The 18690-nt window shown below is 40.0% G+C and overlaps 1 protein-coding gene, 1 long non-coding RNA gene and 1 pseudogene across 2 annotated transcripts; 2 read left to right on the forward strand and 1 right to left on the reverse strand.

Annotated features, from left to right (window-relative positions):
- The first annotated feature begins 3428 nt into the window (after nt 1-3428).
- On the forward strand, nt 3429-15322 carry LOC126587055 (methylthioribose kinase-like; annotated as a pseudogene).
- Nucleotides 4534-12149, forward strand: LOC126587054 (uncharacterized). Its single transcript, XM_050252033.1, has 2 exons — nt 4534-7561; nt 11799-12149. The coding sequence occupies exon 1, from the start codon at nt 4553-4555 to the stop codon at nt 6320-6322; it is 1770 nt and encodes a 589-aa protein (XP_050107990.1). The 5' UTR covers nt 4534-4552; the 3' UTR covers nt 6323-7561; nt 11799-12149.
- On the reverse strand, nt 9271-10481 carry LOC126587056 (uncharacterized). The gene is made up of 2 exons (XR_007610966.1): nt 10434-10481; nt 9271-10337 (listed from the first exon to the last, which is right to left on the reverse strand). It is a non-coding gene; the product is annotated as an uncharacterized LOC126587056 (long non-coding RNA).
- Nucleotides 15323-18690: the final 3368 nt, after the last annotated feature.

An 18690-nucleotide genomic window follows, 5' to 3' on the forward strand; every position in this document is an offset into this window, starting at 1 on the left:
GGGATTCCATATCTAGTTGTATCCGAAAAGTAGTAAAAGAGGTATTAGGAGAGTCCAGTCGTAAGCCTCCATTTTCAATTGCGGATCTCAGTCAACCAAATTCATCCCTATTCCTTTGACCCCACCATCGTCTCCTCTAACACACCCCAACCGAGGTCAAGGCATACTGGCCGTCACGTGAGAGTGATGTAGCCATGTGCACCGGAAACGATAAAGTTAGCAAATATACGAATAATTAAAAACCATATTACTAGAGTACACTACTAAACAGAAAGTGATAGGAGTTAGTTACAACAGTCAACACTCCTAATCAGAGCATAAAGTCTAGGTGCAGTCCAGTAGGACAAGTACTAGTTATACAGTACCAGGAATATCCTACTATTATTCAGATAAGTCAGAACAGCCGACGCCCTTGAGCCACCAACAGCAAGCTTACTTCAAACCTGGAGGGGCGCAAAACAGAAAACGTGAGTGGGCAAAAACAAATGTTTTACAAATTCATTTCATTTATCAATATACTAACCCATCGCTGTAAAACATGTATAATTTTTCCTAGAATCAGAATATAAGCATATACATAAATGAATATGAAAATATATCAATTCAACTCATACTTCACATAATCATAAGCATATATATGTCATGCCAAGATATGACAGAGTAAGCAATTCAGGTAAGAATAAGTTCATAGAAATATGATATGTTAGCCGGAACCCCTGAGGTGGTCTATACTACTGAATTCATAGCTCAAAAGTAAATCTAGCCAAAGTCACTACAATGACCTATACGGCAATATACTGCACATAAGTCGGAACCTCTAGAAAGGGTTTGTACGACAAGATTGGGTGAAATACAGTTATGCTTAAGACTGTGCACTTAAGTTAAATCACTAGTCACCTACGAGTAGGAACCATGGATAAAGTCTGTACGACAAGACTGTGCACTTAAATTGGATCCAATATAAGCATATAGTGCGGGAGGTGACGTAAATAAACAGGCCTGTACTTCACATCTCTGGCTAAATCACAATCACCCTAGGTGCAGTTTTATGAGCTCAACCTTACTCAATCACATAACACATCATTGATGATTCACATAACCAAACATAACTTACCTGAACTTACCTATGCCTCCACATCACCACATTTATATATATAAGCAACCATGCAATACAGATTCAAAATATAGAAGCATTTGGCATATTATTTCAAAGCATATTTTCCTTAGAAATGCATTTCTGGGAAATATATCAAGTATATAAATATATATTGAAAGCAAAAGCCCACTCACAGGTATGTTGAAGGGTCGTAGCCCCCGAGTCGCCCGTGGATACGCTCGTCCTCGGGATAAGTCTCACCTATATGCGAATTAACTATAAAAACTTCTCATACATTGCTCAATTTTGGTATTTAAATATACCAACGTGACCTACACAACCTCACGAACATCGTGATATTTTTAGATAAATTTTTAGGTGGCTCATGCGCCCCCACGCGCCGTGGAAGGCACGGCCTCACGTGCCCAACACGCGCATCATCTTCAACCTCCAGACGTCGGAATAGTGTCGCTGGTGCCGGATTCTAGGCAGACCTGCAATTGCCTTTTTCTCACTCGTTTTTACACCATTTTTCACGCAATTTATACCAAAATGAAGCTCTTAACTTGTAGAACATGATCATACTAATTTAAAGCTCTAAAAGTCACGGGATCTCACTGGAGAATTCCAAGAAAATCGGCCAAACTTCGTCCACACAATCCCGACGTCCAAAACCTTCAAACGAAGCACTCTGAGCTTTCTTAGGACCTCACTAAGCTCGCTATGAGCTTGGATTGTCCTAAAACATAATCATTTAAAAGTTCATGAATAGTGCTCAACTTGGAGCTTGAAGTTTGAGCGTGATATCGAACGAGGTTTTACCTGAACTGGGTAACTTTGAACTCGTATGGTACTCACGAACACAATGGTACTAATTTTGGCCATGATCCGTGAAGTTCAAGGGTCTTGGGTGCTTATCCGTACCATTTCAAAGGAAAGAGAGTGAAACCGAGAGAGTGAGAGAGACAAGATGTGTGGTCCAGATTTTTGGGTCACCAATCAAACAACCCATTTTCCTTACTTCCAATTGGGTCCAAAATAATAGGAACTTAACACATTGGTCCTCAACCACACATAGTCCCACAATGCCATAAACGCTCAAGGGCATTTTAGTCTTTTCACATCAACGATAACAAAATAATGTACATTTCCGGGATAGGTTGTGACATCTTCCTCCAAACCTCTCTTCTCTGATGACCCACCCCCATCCCCTCCTCCAATCGACGAGAATGGCCATACCGTCGGCAGTGGAGAGCTCAAACTCAGCCTTGCGCCTATCGTCGTCGTTCTCATCTTTCATGTAGCTCAGACTAAACCCAAAGAAGCACAGAGTCGAGAATTTGTACATCTCATCGACAATCGTTGCTGTCGGTGGGGTGGTCCGGCGAGGTTGGTTGAGCAAACCAGGAAAAAGACACGAGGAGGACAGCTAGACGAGGACGTGAGGAGGAAGGGACGCGAACGGTCTTAGCAGTCCCCTACTGATTGGGGGGTCTCGCTAAGCCCTTCTAACGAAGTACTTAGTCGATGCGTGTCCTGTCAAATCCCATTAAACCTAATCCTTGTGCAAACCAAACATGATACTACACTAGTAATTAGTCTAGTCTAGGCCAGTCCCCCCTAATCTGGTCAAACAAACACACCCAAAAGTACACAAATCCTTTCTCACCATCCAAATTCGAAAGGATTATTTTTGTTCATCACTATAAATTATGGTGTATGCTCACCATCTCTTTATCACCGTTAAATGAGTTTGAATTTTGAGATTCGTATAGTAAATAGTCACAAATCTCAAAACTCAAACTCATTTAAAGTGTAGTGAGCATTACTACCATTTGACAGTGGGCAAAAATGCACTCAAATTCCAACGTTACTATTTAGACTGCTTTTCAAACCTCTTCACTCTCACTTTCTTATTAAACCCAAGGTTCTAAAAGACGTTAGGCGCTAATCGGATGGCGGGCTGGAGCCTAGTGCCTAGGTGGGTGTCTAGGCGAACTATGCGAATTTAAGTAAATATATCATATTTCGTGTAAATAAGTGTTTGCTTATACATAAAATATATATAATTTCATCAAAAACTACAAAATAGAATGCATATATATATTATGAAGTATTGGAACATAAAGAAAACATGTGAAATAAGGATATAAGGTGTGTTCATTTAAGTATGCAACAAATCTCTTACAATTTATTGAAAAAATAAAATAAAATGTAAAATGAAAATTATCTATTTTCTGTCTAAGCGAGTTGCGACTTAGGCTGATTTGGACGGATTATGCGGTTGTCTCAGCAAGTCTATGTGCCATTTTTTAATTTTGAAACTAGTAGACATTAATCAGACCCGTGACCAGCCGAATAGGGATTAAACCCTACGAAAAAAACTCTCCACCCACCTCCGTCGCCGCTACCGCTGCACCATGGCCTTCTCCGAGTTCCGGCCGCTGGACGAGAAGGTCCTCATAGAGTACATAAGGGCCACGCCTTCTCTCGCTTCTAAGCTAGGCAACAAGTTCGACAACTTAACCATCAAAGAAGTTGGCGATGGCAATCTCAACTTCGTCTTCATCGTCGTTGGCTCTTCTGGTTCTTTCGTCATCAAGCAGGTAAATCATTTTTCACCATATGGGTAGTAATGGGTTCTGGATGTTTGATCAAATTGTATTGGATTCGAAGCAGCTGATGATTTTTCAACACTTGGGTAGTAATGGGTTTGTGGGATTTTATCAAGTTTTGTTGGGGGTCCTACTCCAAAGTGTTTAATTTGTGTTCTTAGACTTAGACTTTGATAGGGGTAAAATTAAAATCAGTGTGCTTTTGATGTCCCTTGATGAAATATGCTAATGGGTTTGTGGTGTCAGATCAAATTTTGTTAGGTTCAACTCCAAAATGTTTTACTTGGGTTCAACTCCAATGGGAGTTTTTTTTTTACTTTGATTGGGTGAAAATGTAAAATTAGTGAGCTTTGGATGTCGTCTGATGAAATACGTTGATTGGTTTTGCAGGCTCTTCCATATATCCGTTGTATTGGGGAGTCATGGCCAATGACAAAGGAAAGAGCATATTTTGAGGCATTGGCACTTAAAGAGCATGGAAGTTTGAGTCCTGATCATGTTCCTGAAGTCTATCATTTCGATCAGACCATGTCTTTGATAGGCATGCGCTATTTGGAACCCCCGCATATCATACTGAGAAAAGGGTTGATTGCTGGAGTTGAGTACCCCTTGCTGGCTGACCACATGTCCGACTATATTGCAAAGACTCTGTTCTTCACATCCCTCCTGTATCACAATACCACAGACCACAAAAAAGCTTGTATGAATGTATTTTCTTTTAGTTTGTTTTCACATAACTCCGCCTATGTACTTACATTGCCGGTCCCAAGCCCGGATAAAGGAGGAGGGGGAGGGCGTCAGGTAGTCGACAGCCGGCACTCCAAGATCACGTCAAATCCTTATGAAAATGAATTCAGAACAAAATTGCGCTAAAGCTAGGGCGTCACCCGTAAGTGGCGCGCTGTGTGGCCCGAGCACAGTGATAAGTGAGCAAGGGTCGCTGTATCTCCATCGGCACCCGGATGCAGTGTTAAATGAGCAAGGGGGCCATAGAAACTTCTTTTCGAACGACTCCACTCAAAGTTGTTTGGGAGCATATGCTCCTATCAACTTTACACGGGACACACAAAAGAAGTACTTTGATCCTATTAGACGGGGGAGGGTGAAGAAGCTAGGACAGAAGGGTAGAGTTCAAGAGAGCAAAATGCGTTTAGGAACATGGAATATAGGAACCTTAACGGGAAAATCTATGGAAGTAGTGGAAGTTATGGTGAGGAGAAGGATAAATATTATGTGCCTACAAGAAACTAAGTGGGTTGGTAGTAAGGCAAAGGATCTAGAAAACTCAGGGTTTAAACTTTGGTATTCGGGCACAAATAGAACGAGAAACGGTGTTGGCATCATCGTGGACAAGACCTTGACACAAGATGTTGTAGATGTCAAGAGGGTAGGAGATAGAATCATGGCAATCAAGATTGTAATAGGACAAGAACTTATCAATGTGATTAGTGCGTACGCACCTCAAGTAGGGTTGGATACGAGTTCTAAGGAGAAATTTTGGGAAGACCTTGGAGACTTGGTGCAAGGAATTGCTCAGACGGAGAAGTTATTTATAGGAGGAGATTTAAATGGACACGTGGGCAGGGAGACAGGCAACTATGGAGGTTTTCATGGTGGCCATGGTTTTGGGGAGAGAAACGAGGATGGGGAAGCTATCTTGGATTTTGCAATGGCATATGATCTCTTCTTAGCCAACACATTCTTTAAGAAGAGAGAAGAACATGTGATCACCTACAAGAGTGGGTCGTCAAAAACACAAATAGATTTTCTTCTAATGAGGAAAGGGGATCGTATAACTTGTAAGGATTGCAAAGTTATACCAGGAGAGAGCGTGGCTAATCAACATCGCTTGTTGGTGATGGATGTACATATCAAAAGAGTGAGACAAAAGAACAAGACTTGGAAGTATCCAAAGACTAGATGGTGGAATCTAAAAGAAAAAAAACAAGCCATTTTCAAAGAGAAAGTAATCACCCAGTGTGTGTGGGATAGAGATGGGGAAGCTAGCCAAATGTGGGATTCCATGGCTAGTTGTATCCGAAAAGTAGCAAAAGAGGTATTAGGAGAGTCCAAGGGCTTTGCCCCACACCAAAAGGAATCTTGGTGGTGGAATGAGGAGGTACAAACAAAGGTGAAGGCTAAGAAGGAATGTTGTAAAGCCTTATACAAGGATAGGACTGATGAAAATGGTGAAAGGTATAGAAAAGCGAAGCAAGAGGCGAAGAAAGCTGTGAGAGAAGCTAAGTTAGCGGCTTACGACGATATGTATAAACGACTAGATACCAAAGAAGGAGAGTTGGATATCTATAAACTAGCTAGAGCAAGGGAAAAGAAGACAAGGGACCTAAACCAAGTGAGGTGCATCAAGGATGAGGATGGAAAGGTTCTTGCTACAGAGAACGCGGTTAAAGACAGATGGAGAGGTTATTTTCATAATCTTTTCAATGAAGGACATGAAAGGAGTGCTTCTTTAGGGGAGTTGAGTAACTCAGAAGAGTGTAGAAACTACTCTTTTTATCGTCGAATCCGGAAGGAAGAAGTGGTTGTAGCTTTGAAGAAGATGAAGCATAGAAAAGCAATAGGCCCAGACGATATACCAATCGAAGTGTGAAAAGTTTTGGGAGAGACAGGTATAACATGGCTCACTGACCTTTTCAATAGGATTTTGAAAACGAAGAAGATGCCAAATGAGTGGCGAACGAGCACTTTGGTGCCTACCTACAAGAATAAGGGCGACGTACAAAATTGCATGAACTATAGGGGTATTAAGCTAATGAGTCATACAATGAAGCTCTGGGAGAGAGTCATTGAGCATAGATTGAGGCAAGAGACACGGGTTTCGGACAACCAATTCGGGTTCATGCCAGGGCGCTCAACCATGGAGGCAATCTATCTCTTACGAAGATTGATGGAAAGATATAGAGATGGGAAAAAAGATTTACACATGATCTTTATAGATTTGGAGAAAGCGTATGATAGGGTCCCAAGAGACATTCTTTGGAGGATTTTAGAGAAGAAAGGAGTACGAGTAGCATATATCCAAGCTATAAAGGATATGTATGAAGGAGCAAAGACTGCCGTAAGAACTCATGAAGGACAAACTGAAAGCTTTCCCATAACTGTAGGATTACATCAAGGCTCATCCTTAAGTCCTTATCTTTTTGCGTTGGTAATGGATGAGTTAACAGGACATATTCAAGATGATATTCCTTGGTGTATGCTTTTCGCAGACGATATAGTGTTGATAGATGAAACTCAGGAAGTGGTAAATGCAAAGCTTAACCTTTGGAGAGAAGAGTTGGAATCTAAAGGTCTTTGCCTAAGCCGATCAAAGACAGAATATATGGAGTGCAAGTTCAGTGCAAATGGAGGTCAAAACGAGTTAGGGGTGAGGATCGGAGATCAAGAAATACCAAAGAGCGACCGTTTTCGTTACCTAGGATCTATCTTGCAAAAGAACGGAGAATTAGATGGAGATCTCAACCATAGAATACAAGCTGGATGGATGAAGTGGAAGAGTGCATCCGGCGTGTTGTGTGACCGCCGTATGCCACTGAAGCTCAAGGGAAAATTTTATAGGACGGCAATAAGGCCGGCGATGCTGTATGGCACAGAATGTTGGGCGGTGAAGCATCAACACGTACACAAAATGGGTGTAGCGGAGATGAGGATGCTTCGTTGGATGTGTGGGCACACGAGAAAGGATAAGATTAGGAATGAGGATATCCGGGGTAAAGTAGGAGTAGCCGAAATTGAAGGAAAGATGAGAGAAAATCGGTTACGGTGGTTTGGACATGTGCAAAGAAGGCCTACTGACGCTCCGATTAGAAGATGCGACTATGGGACAGAGGTTCAGGGCCGAAGGGGTAGAGGAAGACCTAGGAAAACTTTGGAAGAGACTCTAAGAAAAGACTTAGAGTACTTGGATCTAACGAAGGACATGACACAGGACCGAGCACAATGGCGTTCTAAGATCTATATAGCCGATCCCACTCAGTGACTTGGATTTTCCAAGTCTCAAACCGAGAAGTTTTCCTCACTCAGGAAATTAAGGGAACACTGCCTCAACCTACATGCTCCACTCACAAAGCTTCAACAAAAGAAAATTCAAAGAACTTAGCGAAGAAGGCTTTGGTGTATTTAACACAATACGTTGAAATGAAGGAAAGCTTATTTATTGATATCCCCGATAAGCTACAAATATGTACATATACATAAGTCAAAATAAACAAACAAGAGGGAGCCTTCACAAAGGTTGCTTAGGAGAAGTCTCAGCAGTCGGTAGAGCCCCAGAAAGAGAAGGCACCGGAGGGGGATCATTCGGAGCCTCAGTACTGGACAGAACCCTAGAAGGAGGAGGCATCAGAGGTTGATCATTTGGAGCTTCATTACGCGGTACAGCCCCAGAAAACGAAGGCAATAAATGCCTTTGGAATAAACCCACAAATCTCTGATGATCAAGTAAAACCTGACCATCAGATTCCTTCATCTGGTCAAGCTTCCTCTTCATGTTTGTAGCATAGTCATGTGCGAGCCGGTGCAACTGTTTATTCTCATGCTTGAGCCCTCTAATCTCCTGTTTGAGAATCATCACTTCAGCCGCCAATGATTCAACTTGGCGGGTTCGAGCAAATAGGCGTTGGGCCATATTAGACACAGAACCTGCACACTGAACACTGAGAGCCAGAGAATCCTTAACAGCTAACTCATCAGACCGTTTGGAAAGTAGTCTGTTATCTTTGGGAGTGAGAAGGTTCCTGGCCACCACCGCAGCGGTCATATCATTCTTCATCACGGAATCCCCAACGGTAAGAGGACCAGTAGGGGAGACGAATGATGGACACCATATGTTGTCAGGAGAAGGCGGGGCTGCCTCTTCAACAAGGTTCAAGTCAAAACGACGGTCGGAGGGGCCAGACATTTTCAAAGGTGTTGAAGAGAGAAAAGGTCGGACAAATCAAGAACTTAGAAGTGCAAGAATGGAGCTTCTACTGGTGGAGATTCAAGTGTGCTTTGGAACTTAATGCCAGCCCCTATAAAAATCTGCACTCAACGGAGCTTTAGAAATCGAAGAGGCGCCTGCTCAGAAATCGAAGAGGCGTTTGCATTCTCAAAAGCAAGGCTGCTCAGATACCACGAGGGTCGATCTCAGAAATCGAAGAGGCGTTTGCTTTCTCAAAAGCTGGGCTGCGCAAAGACCACGAAGGCCGATCTCAGAAATCGAAGAGGCGCTTGCTTCCTCAAAAGCTGGGCTGCTCAGAGACCACAAGGGCCGATCTCAGAAATCGAAGAGGCACCTACTTTTCCAGCCTTGTCAGCACCTGTCACACGCACACTCAGCTTTGCGGAAATTATGGGCATTCGGTCAAAGACTTCTGGTGAAGTAGAAAGCACATGAGTTTTACTGTTCAATCACCCACTTCCCACACGCAACAGTAGCTCATGGGTACCACAGATAACTTTGCCAAAGCTCTCTGCCAAAGTTGAACACGTGAAGCTTGCAGCTCCCACTACATCGCTCTGACCAAGAAGGGTAAAAGAATAGCAAAGAAACAACACTAACAAAGTTTAGACACATAAATTTTGAAGGTCTAGCTACCATATTATTACCCACAAGGGTAAAGGAACAGTACCACTGCTGGATAATTGGAAAGTCCCTGTGTGTCAACCTCTGTGCTTCATGGCAAGGTAGACTAGCAAACATGCCCAACCTTTAATCACATTCGAGAAAACACTCCCAACAAGATTGCTTGCTCCAAAATCGAAGAGGCACCGTCCTCCGAATCTCGAGAGCCAGACTCCCAACATGACTACTTTCTCAAAAATCGAAGAGGGTAAAGGAACAGTACCATTGCTGGATAATTGGAAAGTCCCTGTGTGTCAACCTCTGTGCTTCGTGGCAAGGTAGACTAGCAAACATGCCCAACCTTTACTCACATTCGAGAAAACACTCCCAACAAGATTGCTTGCTCCAAAATCGAAGAGGCACCGCCCTCCGAATCTCGAGAGCCAGACTCCCAACATGATTACTTTCTCAAAAATTGAAGAGACACCGCTCTCCGAATCTCGAGAGCCAGACCCCCAGCATGATTGCTTTCTCAAAAATCGAAGAGGCATCGTTCTCCGAATCTCGAGAGCCAGATCCCCGATAGGATTGCTTGTTCGAAAACCGAAGAGGCAACACTTTCCCAACTTCAAGAGCCGGATCTCCTTGGATAAAGATGTCTGTAATCTTCACACGCAACATCAACTTTCCAGATACCACAAACCACTTTTTCAAAGTGCTCTGACATCGTTAAAACATGTGAAGCTGACAGCTCCCACTACCGTGCTATGACCAAGTAGGGTAAAGGAATAGCATTACTACTTGTTGTTAAGGAGACTCCTATATATGTCGACCTCAATCCCCAACGGACAGGCAGACCTGCAAAAATGCTCAACCCTTCCTCATATCTGAGAGGGCACTCCCAACGAAGCCTTTCGAAATATTCAGCTTTCTTTCCCCCCGATAATCCCTCTGCAAACAAGCTATACTAGAGCAAGAATATCTCATATCATCAGGGTTAAAAGCAAGAGTATCCCATATCATGCTTTTTCCCTGTCTTTTCCTTGGACCTTGTTCTTACCTGCAAGACAAGGAGAAAGAGAGCAATCAATCAGTACTTGGAATCAAGCTTCCAGCCAGGAACTGACTGCCTGGAACCCCTTACCTGATTACTTACCTGACATTGCTCTCGAGTACTCATCTTCAACATCTTATGCTTCCAGGGAAGATACCGCATCTGCCTAAGGAACAGATAGGGCAAGGGAGAAGGATACAAGGAAGCATGTGGAGACAAGCGTAACAGCACACGTGCCGATACATCCATTACTCTGTCAAAGCAAAAGTATCCCATATCAGCAGGGTCGAACGTACTCTAGATTTGATGGACTTGTTTTGACCTTCAAATTCTTCAGTCGGCCTTATACTCTGGAGGAAACCAGAAAACCCTCCAGCTCAGTTCAAGAATAAGTCTGTGGAAAGTTACTTCTTCAAAAGCAAAAGTATCCCATATCATCTCTTCTCATTTTCTTCTCTTTATCCTTCATGTTGCCTGCAAGATAGGGAGACTGTGAACAATCAGCCAGAGCTATGATTGCTTACCTTGTCTGTCACCTCTTTCAGCAGATCCCCTAGCTCGGCGACTTGGGGGACTCCTACTACATGGTTTGTATCGCGCTTGACCAAGCCTGAAACTACAAGTAAGCTTCAAGTGAAATTGATACATTACCTTGTGCATCTCCACCAGTTAAAGATACCACCCCGGGATGGAGGAAGAGTACTTCCAGAGAAGATGCCCCATCTACCTATGAGACAGATAAGGCACGTCAAGACGATACCACACTCCGATACTTAGAAGTTTCGTGATTACGAGATCATTCTCCCACAATATTTCCTAATGTTTTTTGTACTAAATCATTCACTTGTACTCACTAAAGGAGAGCTTGAACCTATGTACTTGTGTAAACCCTTCACAATTAATGAGAACTCCTCTATTCCGTGGACGTAGCCAATCTGGGTGAACCACGTACATCTTTTGTTCGCTTTCCTATCTCTATCCATTTATATACTTATCCATACTAATGACCGGAGCAATCTAGCGAAGATTACAAAAAGCGACCGTTTTCGCTACCTAAGATCTATCGTGCAAGAGAATGGAGAATTAGATGGAGATCTAAACCATAGAATACAAGCTGGATGGATGAAGTGTAAGAGTGCATCCGGCGTGTTGTGTGACCGTCATAGGTCACTGAAGCTCAAGGGAAAATTTTATAGGACGGCAATAAGGCCAGCGATGTTGTATGACACAGAATGTTGGGCGGTGAAGCATCAACACGTACAAAAAATGGGTGTGGCGGAGATGAGGATGCTTCGTGGGATGTGTGGGCACACGAGAAAGGATAAGATTGGGAATGAGGATATCCGAGGTAAAGTAGGAGTAGCCGAAATTGAAGGAAAGATGAGAGAAAATCGGTTCCGGTGATTTGGACATGTGCAAAGAAAGCCTACTGACGCTCCGGTTCGAAGATGTCACTACTGGACAGAGGTTCAGGGCCGAAGGGGTAGAGGAAGACCTCGGAAAACTTTGGAAGAGACTCTAAGAAAAGACTTAGAGTACTTGGATCTAACGGAGGACATGACACAAAACCGAGCGCAATGGCGTTCTAGGATTCATATAGCCGACCCCACTTAGTGGGAAAAGGCTTTGTTGTTGTTGTTGTTGTTGTAGTTTGTTTTCACATAGTTGTCATGTACGTTTTTGTGTTCTTATAACATGTTGGAGATAGAATGCATGAAGTTGAAATGCTTTGAACGGAATGTATATGAAATTGTGAATCATAGCATACACTTATATCATTTGAAAGGATGTTTTTGTCCTGGATCTTGATTGGTTGAACATTTTGGTCCTATTCCAGAATGGTATTGTTTTGAACCCTGCCAATAGTTTGATTTGGTTGTGAGAGAAAAGAATAATCATGCACCATGTTCTCCAGTTGTGGTTCATAATTGGCTCGCTTATACTTAGCCAAAATGATTAGGAAAGTCATTGAGTTTAGAAAAAAAAACAATTTCTTAGATTGATAATCTCTTGTTGAATTCTGTTCAGTTTAACACACGACGTGAGAAAAGGAACTCAACTTGAATCTTAGTATTCTAAAATTGATTTCAACGTGTACAGATTCAATTCCATTTCAGTTTTGCCTTATGAACAATCTGCTATTGTATATATATCATAACTCGTCTTCATGTCCACTTTCTGCAGTTGCCGAATTTTGTGGCAATATGGAGTTATGCAGGCATTCTGAGCAGGTTGTTTTTTTCTGACCCTTACAAAGTATCTCAATATAACCAATGGACTTCTCCTTATCTTGATTCGGATGCTGAGGCTGTGCGGGGGGATAAAGCTTTGAAGCTTGAAGTTGCTGAGTTGAAATCCTTGTAATGAGACTATCGAATCTTTGTAGCAGTATGACTCTCTATGTCATGTTTTCATTTTAATTGTCATTTGAACGATCAAATTGCCTCTTCTGTAGGTTCTGTGAGAGAGCCCAAGCCCTAGTACATGGAGATCTTCACACTGGTTCTGTAATGGTGACTCATGATTCAACTCAAGTTATAGATCCAGAGTTTGCATTTTATGGACCAATGGGTTTTGATATTGGAGCTTTTCTGGGCAACTTGATTTTGGCTTTCTATGCACAAGATGGGCATGCTAATGACCAGAATGATCGAAAAGTATGTCCTGGTCCATTTCATCTTAAATCATTATCTTTAACTCGTTGCTTTCTACTATTCTTTTCTTCTTGATGAATTCTTTTCAAGTTTTTCAGCTCTTGTGACGTTATTTGTTTTTCAGTGTTATTTATCATTTGCATATAATTTGTCATGTTGTATTTCAATGTGATTATTCTACATTGTTGTTAAGTCATTTAGTTCTGTACGTGTATATTGTTATTGTTCCCCTGTGTCACCTATCAAGACCTTGCTAATCATCTTAACTATCACGTTAAATTGATCTTCAGGATTTCTCAAATAATTTCATCAACCTTCATGTTTGTGATTTGTTTTTTCATTTTTGAAATGTAACCCGGTGGAGACCGGAAATGTTGTATTTTGATAACCATCCATTGGATAGTTGTGGACTGGAAATATTGGCAACATCTGCTAGATGTTTCAGTGTAAGAAGCCGGGTCTGTTTCTTTAGTGAAATCGGTGGTCGTCTTGTGAGTGTTCAAGTTGAAGAACAGATTAAAATTTAGGGAAGGCCACCTCTTCAGTCAGTACTGGTAAAGTTAAAAGCTTGATTCTCTTAAGACATTTTTAGAAACTTCTTAGATTATGAGGAAAAGGTAAAAATCAGAGAAGAATGTGATCCCAATTCAGTTATCAAAATATAAGCTTTTGTAAGATCGAGATTTGAATAGAAGGAATAGATGCAGAGTTTGTCCTTACATTCGATGGTGGATTCGAGATTTGCTTTAGTTTCAATGGTAGAAAAAGCTTTGCTGTTTCTTGAATATAACATGTGGTGTTTTTTTAAAATACATTTTGAGTATTTGGAATTTCGGATGCAGTTTTGGTTGCCAGATAGTTTAGATTTAGTTATTGTTACTATTGGTATTTAAAAATGGTTTCCCACCGATGCATGTGCCTGGCTTATGATGATCCAACAGCAGGGGTGTTTGTGCAACTAAAAGAAAACTTCATGTAGTTTCAGTGTAATTTCTGACAGTATAAGGCCTGTTCTATAACATGTTAAACCTGAGAGTTATGGAGTAACAGTTACAAGGGCGGAGATAGGAAAGTTTATATGGGTGGGCTATTTTTCTTTTTGTGTTCGAGGTAGGCTAATTTTATCAAAGAATGCTGTGCTAATTTCAAAATTAGACAACTTTGGCTTATCAAACTACATGCTGTTTTCTAAAATTCCAAAATTTACCCTAGGCTATAGCCCAACCTAGCCATACTCTACCTCCGCCCTTGATTGGTTCATAGTTCGACTTGCTATTATTAGTGTTTAGTTATGGTGTGGTGTGATGGTCTTGTATGAAATTTGCTTTATGATGCAGGCATACAAGGCTTGGATTTTGAGGACAATTGAAAACACTTGGAACGTTTTCGACAGGAAATTCCTTGCACTATGGGATGCGAACCAAGATTCTGGCGACGCATATCTACCTGCAATTTATAACAACCCTGAGCTTTTACAGCTTGTACAAAAGAAATTTATTAAAGATCTGCTTCATGACACTCTTGGATTTGGCGCTGTGAAAATGATAAGGTGAGAAAACAGACTGCATATTTCTTTAGTTCTCGTATTTGATGTTTTTGCCCAGACGAAATTTATTGAAAACTAATAATGAGATCTTTTCAGAATCATGATCATGCATCTTTCATTTATTTTCATTCTTAACTGGAATCCTCTTCTCCAATTCGTTGCAATGACCCATATGCACAGACTGCTATCTTGTTTGTAGTTTTGTGCCATTCTTATGTGGTCTCTTAACTCCTTACCCGTAGCTTCTATGAGATTTTTGTTTTCGTAACTCGGTAGTCCTTTTGAAACCAAGAGGGAAGAGCTTCTAGACCAGAAAACCCCGTGCTTAAAATAAATATTTCACGGTGAAGGATGGCCTACTAGAACAAACACCACAAACACACACACACACACAGCGCTTCAAGAAACTGTTGAATTAATTTCGATAATAATGCTTTTATTTTTGTTGTTAACAGGCGAATCCTTGGAGTTGCACATGTTGAAGATTTTGAGTCAATAGCTGATGCCAGCAAGCGGGCGGGTTGTGAGCGTCGAGCTCTTGAGTTAGCAAAGCTCCTTCTCAAGGAGAGGAAAAAATTTCAGGACATTAACGAAGTTATTTCAGCCATTCAACAACACCAGTAAAAGTAACGACTTCTGAGACGGTTCTACGAAAAATTAGCAACATGCTTGAAAATTTGAAATAGTGATTTCTGGGAAGAAATATACAAATGTTAGGTGTGGCTGCTTGTAATTTGACTTCGTCTGGCCATGAACATACTAAATAAAAACATGGCTTTTTTTTTTTTTTTTTTTTTTTTTTTTTTTTGCTGCTTTTATGTGATATATATTCACTTCGCTGCCTTGATTAATGTCCTACTTGATCATCCCTCATCTATTTTCCAAGCTATATGTAATTTCATTGTATGGAAGTGGGGTATGCGTAAAAATACTCCAGTCCTGCTAAAGCAGTAAGGCTCTTCTCTTCGAGAAGTACTTACACGAACCCGGTTTACAACCATGTGACATCACGATTTAGTAAGGTCATACCACTTACAGATAAACTTACCCAGTAAGGCTCTTCTCTTGGAGAAGTACTTACACGAACACATAGTAGAGTAACTAGGGGCGGGCACGGTATGGTTTTGTGCGGTTTTAAGTGAAACCGAAACCGAAACCACAACTTTTTGCGGTGAGGTTGGGTGCGGTTTTGAAGTCAAAACCGAAATGAAACCAAACTGTTTGGTTCGGTTTGGTGTGGTTTCAAACGGTTTCGGTTTGGTTTTTTAGATAAAAAATCTACAATTTAAAATTTATACTTATCGACATATACCACGGTCTCATTTTCCTCACATACATTAATTAACCACCCACATGAGAATTCTTTTCTTTACTCTAGCTAGCTAATTGCACAGATGATAAACTCTTGCACATGTGATAAACTTTGTGAGTAGGAAAAAGTACCCAAATGAAGTGCTGCAGCTTATTACTTGATTAGAGATTCAGTCTTGTATCTCTCCTTCTATGACTACTCTTATTTGATGCTCATTGTTTCTTTTGAGTTTTCATTTGCATTTCTGATTAATATATTATATAGGCTATCATTCTGAACTTGAATTAGGGTTCTGAGGGATATAACTATGACAAAATTTTCATCTTTTCTTGTAAAGAAACATTGAGATGCCAAGCTTGATGAGGGATATAACTTGGAAAAAATAATCATTATTATGACATGCACATACTAAATGTATGGACTCTAATAAACAACTAATTAAAACATGACATATAATTTGAGATGCGGTTTTGGTTTCAATGTGGTTTTCAAAAGCCAAAACCAAAACCAAACCGATTCCTACAATGCGGTTCAGTTTCAAAACCGCAACCGTTTCAAAACCGCAAAATCAAACCGTTCGGTGTAGTCCGATTTGGTTCGTGTTTCGATTTCGGTTTTCGGTTTCAAGTGCCCACCCCTAAGAGTAACCCTCTTCTTGTCATTTATTCTTCATCAATACTCTAATTTGATTTGATTATATCTACTTACGTTTGATGTGATCAATTTATTGTGTTGCAGATTGACTTGACCTCTCATATAGTGAAGGTTTTCTTGGCATTAAAGGTATGGCTTTTTCTGTATTGTTGAATTTTCTCTGTGGTAAATTGAACCCAGTTTGTAAAAATTTCAAAACTTTGATGGGTTAGGAATAAATTTTAAATCTTTGTCATGGTTTGATATTTTGTACATCTTTCATTTATGGTTTTCGATATGAATGTGGATACTTGAGTATAGGTTCAATCTTTGATTTAAGTTTTCATGCTACACTATCCTTTTCGGCGCAAATCTTGCATGATGTGGACCAATGAACTACCTTTGATTTTGAATACTGGAAAATACGGGTCGTTATATTTACAAATTGGCATGTTACACTTGCATAAAAAAAATTTGTTTTCATTTTGCCCTTAAGCCCTAATCTCTCCCTCCTCTTTCTAAAACCCATCTGACCAAGGTATAATGGGTATTGTTTCTATCTGCATGTTGTACTCGGACAAGTCTGTGAAGGCCGAACAATGGATTAGAAGATGAACCAAGCCGGCGAAGGAATCAAGGGACACAGAGCTCTAAATATCAGAGGTATAAATTCGCTTCCGTGATTTTTTTTATTTAATTAATTTCAACCAGGATCTGAGAAATTCTGAGTCATGGATCTATGAATAGTATCTGTGTTGAGTCTCTGAGCATTTCGATTTTTGGTATCAAATGGTCTATGTAATGTCTCTGTGTATTGGTTCCATGTATGAATATGATTTGTTTTATTCATTGTTTCCTATAGTTGATAATAAACTTTAATATATAGTTTGAATGGATTGAAGATTTGGTTTTGATGGTTGAAATGTTTGACTGAAGATTTTAGACTCAATCAAATAACCGTTTATAAGAAATTAACACACATATGAGACCTATTTTAAAAGAAAAATAAACGAAGGTGAAATCATTTTTACGACTATAATTTGGTTTTGTCATTTATAGATGATATTCCTTGATAATTATTAGATAAAATCTAATTTTGACATGTCTACCGCTTGCATTGTACTGAAATGTCTTAAATCTTTCACTTTTATACCGAATTAAGTATTAGGCTGCAACAATGTTTTCTAATGTAGATCCATGTGGCATATAGGAAACCAGAGCTTTTGGGGTTTGAATATTTTCCATTTTTAGCTTATTTTTGGGTAGGGAATTTTGATGAGTTTATGTTTTTTTTTCCCTCTGTTTTTCGGTGTTTTCAGGCGACTGAAGCTGAATATGGAGAAGGTTTTTAAGGCTTCTAGACCTATTGGACCTCTCAAGTTTATGTGGTAAGGAATTTATGGAGTTCTATGTATAGTAGTGAAATTTTTTCTGTGTTATATTGAATTTAATTTAATGGTTATACTTTATGCTGTTATGAGTTAATATTGTTGATTTTTACTCTGAGTTGGATTTTTTGAACGACAGACTGCAAGGAGGTTTTCATAAAATGATATGATATGCCATGAAGCTGAATGAAGCTTACGGTCGTATATTCTCTTTTGACAATTTCGTGGTAAGTTTTTATAACATTTAATAGTTATGTGTTCTAGGTTCTAATGGCTAGAGGAATATCGCATCTATGACGCTTTAACTGTGCAATTAATAAAAGATATCTAAATGCGTATCGGTGAGTTTTTTCCAGCAAGTGTTTTCGAGTTCAACTCCTCGAAATGGTACATTCTTCTCTCTTTGCCTTTTACTCTTTCTGGGTTTCTCTACTTTAGCTATTTCCATTGTTTGGTTGCCTAGAAAATTTTGGTCTTATTATTTAAGACCCCAGATTGTGAAAAGTTGAAATTTTTGTTCAATATTAGGCTATGATGGGATTGCCAACAAGAGGGATGACTACTCGAGATGTAAGAAATGACTTATGTAAGTTCTTTTTCCTTTTGGGTAATGTTTTATGGTTTCGTGTATATCGTTTCACTATTTAAGTTCCAGATTTTTTTTCTTTAAAACAATTGAATGTTTGGCATATGGGTTATTTTATTTGTAGTTGAAGTTGTACTAGGTTTTTAATAGATATGGTTTTTTAATTGAAATGGAAAATGATAATTTATCTGTTATCCTTGCTGATTATGCGAATTTTAATTTCATTGCATTTAAAAACTG

This window comes from Malus sylvestris, chromosome 10 (assembly GCF_916048215.2).
Source record: "Malus sylvestris chromosome 10, drMalSylv7.2, whole genome shotgun sequence".
Lineage (NCBI taxonomy): Eukaryota > Viridiplantae > Streptophyta > Magnoliopsida > Rosales > Rosaceae > Malus > Malus sylvestris.